Genomic DNA, 7,500 nt, shown 5'->3' with positions numbered 1-7,500 from the left:
CCTGTGTGTGTGTGTGTGTGTGTGTGTGTGTGTGCGTGTGTGTGAGCCCAGCGTGCATATGTGCCTGTGTCTATGTGTGTGCGTGTGCGCGTGAATGACCTTCCATTGTGTCAAATGTTATTGCCTTCAATATCTTCTGTAGAAGGCCTGTACGTAACCACGGCCCAGTAAAACCTCCCTCCACACACACACACACACACACAGGGGCAATGACGTCACAGGTTGGCGACTGCGTGGCGTGGCCATAAATCACCTCTTGCTGGAGCTTTGTCCTAATAGAGCAAGGAGAAAAAGCTAATTATGCTTGATCAAGAAGAACACTCTGCTGGGGCAGGGAGGAGAGAGAGAGAGAGCAGCAGACAGGGGGAGGTAATAAAAGGAAAGGACAGAGGGTGAGGGAGCCAGAGAGAGAGTGAGAGAGTGAGAGAGAGAGAGAGAGAGAGAGAGAGAGAGAGAGAGAGAGAGAGAGAGAGAGAGAGAGAGAGAGAGAGAGAGAGAGAGGAAAGAGAGAGAGTGAAAGAGAGAGAGAGAGAGAGAGAGAGAGAGAGAGAGAGAGAGCGAGAGAGAGAGAGAGCGAGAGAGAGAGAGAGAGGAGATAAAAAGGGGTGAGGCAACTAGAGAGAGAGAGAAAGCAAGAGAGAAAGAGAGTGAGGAAGCTAGAGGGAGAGAGTGAGAGAGAGAGTGAGCGAAAGAGAGAGAGAGAGTGCTAGAAGGCTAGAGAAGGAGAGAAAGAGAGAGCAAGAAAGAGGGAGCTAGAGGGCTAGATCAAGAGAAAAATAGAGAGAGATATTGGTAGAAAAGAACAGCACAGGAGACAGAAAGAGGGAGAAGGATGGGGGACAGCGAGCTAGGAGGTATATAGAGACGGGAACAATGGATGCAGAAAGCAGAAAAGTAACCCTTCTTCTGCTCTTTACCGTCTCCCTACTCCGTCCTTCGTCTCTCTACAACATGCTCCTAAAAGGCAGTTCTTCTAAATCTTCATGTCCTATGCGGCCCTGTCATAACCTTTTAAATACCCATCCTCTCTCTCTCCCTCTTTATCGCTCTTCTTGCGCTCTCTCCCTCTCCAGTTCCCTTTATAATATGTGTGTGTATGTGTGTGTGTGTGTGTGTGTGTGTGTGTGTGTGTGTGTGTGTGTGTGTGTGTGTGTGTGTGTGTGTGTGTGTGTGTGTGTGTGTGTGTGTGTGTGTGTGTGTGTGTGCGTGTGCATGAGTGTGTGTGCGTGTGCATGAGTGTGTGTGTGTGTGTGTGTGTGTGTGTGTGTGTGTGTGTGTGTGTGTGTGTGTGTGTGTGTGTGTGTGTGTGTGTGTGTGTGTGTGTGTGTGTGGGTCTGTGTCTGTGTCTGTGTGTGTGGGTGTGTGGGTACGCTTGCCAGTGCAGGCCTGTGTGTGCGTATACGGCCCAGGTCTTATGTTAATACCTAAACCTCTGCAGACAGACACTTTGAGCCATGACATGCATTCATATTCCAGGAAGACCGGCCACACCCACACCCTGACCACACCCACACCACTTAGACCCAAACCCAAGCAACACGGCACACTATCTAGCCACGCTTCAAGTGTAAGAAGACAACCTTAAAACCCCATCACAATTTGTCACTTTCCTACATTTGAACTTATTAATAAGCTTGTAACCCAGCAGGTGTCACCTAGAACTGTGACTCACCGTAGTGGGGTATGATGGCCCACGCCATGGCTGACGCGTAGATCTCTCCGATCATCCAGAACATGCACAGCCAGCTGAGGTGCTCTCCCCTCTTCTCCCTGGAAAGCACCTCCGCAAACATTGAGAAAACGATGGGCACAGCGCCCCCTATCCTGCAAATGGAGACAGACAGATGGAAAGACATTCGGACTGAATGTAAATATTTTACATGTAAAGTAAGAACAGAGCATCCCTCTTCTGTTTTTTAGTCTAGCCATGGAACCGTTTTGAGCCTTTCTTAAAAAAGTGTTTCAAGGTTGACTCCCTGTGATATATGGTCCGTCTCACTTGTTTCTGCACTCTTTGCACTATCTTTGGAAGACACCCCTCCAAGGAGCTTTGTGTTAATATCTCAGGAGAACAGAGTACATTTAAAAAAGGGGACACCACAGTGATGATAATGTAGGAGATTAAAATGTTTGCATTCGCCTGACTTTTGCTGTCCTACTTTACTTCCTCTGCCTATTGCTTTATTTCCACTGAGGGCAAAGATTTAATGTGCACCAATGGTGAAAATAGATGAAGAATACAATATGATAAAGAAATATGGATTCCAATATGCGCACACTTTTTGTTGCAGTGTTTGTGACCCTGCTGGCAAACACTGTTTCAATTGAATAGCAGACCTTGAGTGACAGACACATTTTCCATTTCCATTCTTATTTTTCTGTTATTTCTTTTCTTATTTCTCATTTTGTATGATTTTAGCACAATGTGACAGATTGTTAACATTCATGGTCACATTTGTCTGCACATTGAAATGTTTATCCAGATCATTTACCATTTTTATGCATAAGGCTTTTACCAACTCTGAGTAGTAGTGAGGGGAGATTTTAACCTAGCACACTACACACAGAACATCATAATTCATAGCCACTGCCAGGGAAGCGATTCAGGCAACCTTTTCAATTACTGTGAAAGTCTCTGGGGGTTAGGACGGAGATGCAATTACTAAATGAGCTCTCAAAGGGAAGAGTGTTACATCTGCCAGAGCGAAGGAAGGAAATAAATCAATAAAGTTACTTTGTATGTTGCTTTGCAGACGCTAGTTTGTATAACGTCGGCTGTACTAAAGCTCAATAATGTCGTTCATAAATTGTTGAGCTGATTCACGTGTAGGACATTCCATCATTGTTGATGATTCAAAGTTTAACGGAATGACAAAATATATTTCCGAGGTGAAACTAAATATTTTCATATACTCTTATTTTATCATTTTAAGATTGAAGAATTTATTGCAGAGAGAAGATTTAGTCTGAGGGAGATTTAGCCGAGGGTTGAGGTGACCGAATATCTATAATTTAGCTCAATAAACCCCCCTCTACTTTCCATTCCAATGCCCGTAATGCAGTCAGAATCTATTGTATTATTTTACTGATAGGTGGCTCGGCTCTGGTTGAACCCTGGGCGACCCCTGGACGCGCTGTACTCACCCGAAGCCTGCAAAGACCCGGCAGAGCAGGAAGACCCCATATCCCTGGACAAAAGACGACAGGAAGGCAAAGAAGCCATTGGTGGACATGCAGATGAGTAGACACTGCCGCCGGCCCACTTTGTCTGACATCCCCCCCCAGAAAAACGCACCGACCATCATCCCCAAGTACACAATGCTGCCTGGAGAGAGAAGGGAGACAAAAGACAAGGGTGAAATTAAGACCTCCATCTTTGTTACCATTATTTATGCAAATATATCAACCGTATAAATCCATTTAGGAGGGGGCAACCCCCTTAATGTATTGATTAAAGGTTTAATAAATAGAGCAGAAAAACTGGTGATCTTCAGCACAAACTGATGTAGATAATGTTATGTCAATGTTATGTTATCAATTGTGGGGTAGCCCAGCGCTGTTGACCGTGATCACAGCCATCATACTGAAAATAACATGAGTGTGGTGAACATTATTGTAACTCTATATTTAGAGTTACAATTATGTGTATTACTGTTCACAATGCAGTGTTTCCCACAGAATAAGAATAGACTGCACGCAATATAGGTTAAACTGACTTTCAATTTTGTGTACACTGTTGAAAGCTATCGCATACTTATATCACACAAAAGAAATGTTGACAAAATGAGGAGTACTCCTTGAGATTCAGGCCATGTATTCAATTCAACTTTTTGGTGATTCATGGCATCCCAAATACTAATTTGTGAACTCCGGATTTATTCTATATAGAGGAATTCAGCCAGCTGTTTTCTCTGCAGGTAAAAGCCAAAAACAATCCTTTTATCCTCGCATGATCATGATATGATGCAGAGTTCGCCCAGAGAGGAGGGGCTATTCACAGACAGTATGTTGTTAATGTATTAGTGAAAAAGAGAGCGAGAGAGAAAATCATTGTGTTGTTCCATACTCTACAATGAAGAATGATTATTTCCAATTTAAAAAGTAAAATAAATATTCAATAAATAGGAAACACTGTCAATCCTGGTTGGCGTCAACCTCTTGGAGAGATAAAACATTTTGATAAAACAATGGTAAAGGTTCATATACTTTGGCTGCCCAACCAAGTAAAGTCTACATGTGTCGGAAATACTGCATTAGCTGGCATGTCTTGTCATTTGAATTATTTTACTGCGAAAATATTCATATTATACCTTCAAGTTGCAAATTCCCTCTGCTGAGTCCAACGGACAATTGCATATTTATCACACTGTTTGATTCTAGATATTTCATTGCATATTTTCACTGAGTTGCGACTAGGTTGAAACGCGTCATCATTATCATTGTCCAATGTACAACAACCCTGTGCTGAAGCGTGAAATTAAGCTCCAGCCATAGATATCTGATATCTGATATTAATACATTATAAATATTGCTTGAATATAAAATGTTTATTAGCATGCGTATCTTTAAGACACACACACACACACACGATTAATCATAGATTTCAATGAAGAAGATAAACACCTTTAACCGTGTGAGAAAGACCAATGCTAACATCTCTTCATTATCTCAACTGTAAGAACCCTAACCCTTGAGAGGACCAAAGCAAGTTTGATAGATATAATAAACAGCCCTACTATGGAAACATTGTTAAAAAAAGTTGCTGTAACCTTTACCAGCTCAGCCGAGGCGTGTTCCCTATAGCTCGCCTAGACTCACACCGGTGTCCAGGAAGGAAAGGGTGGGATCAATGAGGAGACGGACGCGGGCGCTAATGCAGGGTGACTTTACAAACAGGGCTGGTGTGCTCTGCGTTCACCTCCCCGCTCTGACGCGGGATCAATGCTCCACAAGAGAACACCATCGATTTCCCTCACTGATGATCATGATGATCAACCCGGATCTCTCTCATAAAATGACTGCAGTCCGTATCGCCTCATAGGATACAGACTGCAGTCATTTATGAGGTGCCTGTAGGCCACCGTATGTTCTTAAAAAAATACTTAACAAGCTGTGGTTCACACATTTCCACATGTATGTTGCATTAGTAGCCTATTTAACCTTTATCTTGTTTATTGTTAAATATATCTATTTGTATTGACGATGATTTTTATGTTCCACCACTAGCCATTAATGACGTGTAATTAGAAGTAAAATTGTAAAGGTTATTTAATATTACCTTAAATATATAATATACAGTATTGGACTCAATATTAAGTTAAGGTTATGTTAAACTGAACTTTAACTTAACCCGTTAACAATACAATAACATCAAATGGAAATGTGTTTTTTACCTCGTAAGGTTCAGTTTTTGTGCTTGCTAAACCACATTTGAGTGTTATACGGGCATAACGTTCCAACCTCCAAGCCTAATTTGTAGTGCAGCGCATACAGTTGCTTGTATATATAATACATAGCATCATTCTGTGAAATCTTTGATCTGAACTGGGACACATTAATAACATGGTGACCTCCAAGTACGCCTACATCTATCACAACTCAAATCATGAAGGATTAATATAAATACCCACCCCTACTACTACCATCCATCCTAATCACTGTTCTACTTTAAAACGTGTCACATTAAAAAACGTGTGTATGCCCTTTAACTCTGTGCTGGTGTACTGTACTGCATAGAATGTATATCGTGTTCATAGAGTATGATTCTCCTATGTGGAACACTGTAGTCCAGCGATTACAATACAGCAGGAGCAGCACATCCATCTCCTGTGTTTAATGGCTCCAGTCAGACATGTTCTCTGCAGCAAACAGATATCTGTTTGACTCCGAGCCGGGGGTCACCCTCTCCCCATTCATCACATCTGGCGGCCATGCAGATCCAATCCTGCGTATGTCATAGGTTCACGTCTCTATTTAAATAGGGGTCTTTGGATTGTCCAGCTTGGGTATTTGCATAATTTAGGAAGCGGATGATGGGCAAATCCACGAGAAAAAACACCTCATAATTGGCCTTTATTAAGAATTGTTATTTTTTTGGTTTCTCGTTGCTCTTTGCACCCAGAAAGAAGGAACAAAATGGCAACCGCAGAGACCTCCTTCGTTAAGATGGCAACGATCAAGCCATAAAAAGTGTGGACTAATGATTACGGCCCCCAGTGGACAGTCAATTACGTAATGAATTTATTGATGCTCCATCCATTCTGCTGCCGGGCTTGTGATAGCATGATGTCAGCAGAGCCCTGCCACCAGAAAGGCTGGAGAAATCCAGGGTTGAAATAAATTAATAGAAAGGGCTTTGTTAAATGACTACCTGCTCATAAGCCTGGAGCACTGTTTGTTGGGTGTCAGTGTTTGTTTAATTAAATAACCTCTTGTGATTCTTTAAGATCCCTTAAAATAAAATGTCTGTACTTCTTATTCTAAGTACACACACTGCCGCAACTAAGGGTCCCCTGCAGTTAGAAAAACATGAGCAGAGTTACAAAAATGCAGCAAATACTGCGCATGAGAACGACAGCAAGAGAGAATGAGAGCGAGGGGATGGGGGTTGCAATGTATGTTTGTGCCTGTGTACCTGTGTGTATGTGCGTGTATTTCTGTGGTGCATGCATGTGTGTGGATGTGTATGTGTGTGTTACCGTCAAACTGCCGACCACAGTTTGAAGAATGCGTTCAACATTAAGCACCAACACGCTAATGACAATTGAGCAAACAGACCCTCCCTGCATTGTCAAAACAAACAACAAGAAAGCGATTTTGTGACTGCACAAAACGAGAGGAAAAATGGTGCCGGCACACCCCAGGGGGACTATTCCAGACAATTCATTTTAATTAAAGAACGTACAAGCCCTGTGTTATCACCCTCTGCTATCCACTCAATGATTAAGTGGTCCGGTGGAGTCCGGGGCTTTTCTCTCGTGTGCACGCCCAGAGGCAGGGCGTGGTCAATACATGTCTGCCCCATCCTGGTTCATAAAAACAGACCCAAAGACAGTCTGCAGGATGACATGCATAGTATAGAGTAGGTGCAGCCCGGTACACCGCTGGGACATGAAGCGCACTGAAAGACGTCTACAACTGGAGCAGCATGAGGTCGAGGAGGAATGCATTTAGTTTTGGACCTGATGATCCGTGGCGACGCAGTGCAGAACTGCATCTAAAAGACTGCATCAACATTGTGAGTGTTTGACCCCAAGACCCTCGCTTGTTGATGTTTTCAAAACACATCTTCCTGAGGGGCGAGCAGACCAACATCTCAAAAGTGCCTGTCTTTGAACCGAGCTGAGGGAAGGAGAGATCGAAGGATAACCTGACACATTATAACAACAACAACAACAACAACAACAAATGAATGAATATGCAAAGGGACAAATAAATAAAAAAAAGAGAGGTATCTGTCCGAGGGCAGCCGACAAAGGGGACAGGAGGATTGATGAGGTG

The 7,500-nt window shown here is 42.9% G+C and overlaps 1 protein-coding gene across 1 annotated transcript in view; it reads right to left on the bottom strand.

Moving 5' to 3' along the window:
* The window catches only part of sv2ca (synaptic vesicle glycoprotein 2Ca), a 24,369-nt gene that overhangs the window by 10,847 nt on the left and 6,022 nt on the right, over positions 1-7,500 (bottom strand). The window contains exons 2-3 of the mRNA XM_056592747.1: positions 3,145-3,325; positions 1,673-1,824 (exon numbers count right to left, since the gene is read on the bottom strand). Of these exons, the coding sequence (XP_056448722.1) occupies positions 1,673-1,824; positions 3,145-3,325 (333 nt within the window). The remainder of the gene's footprint in view (positions 1-1,672; positions 1,825-3,144; positions 3,326-7,500) is intronic.

The sequence above is a fragment of the Gadus chalcogrammus genome, chromosome 6, assembly GCF_026213295.1.
Source record: "Gadus chalcogrammus isolate NIFS_2021 chromosome 6, NIFS_Gcha_1.0, whole genome shotgun sequence".
NCBI lineage: Eukaryota > Metazoa > Chordata > Actinopteri > Gadiformes > Gadidae > Gadus > Gadus chalcogrammus.
The sequence above is the reverse complement of the archived record's forward strand: the minus strand, read 5'-3'. Positions and strand labels throughout refer to the sequence as shown.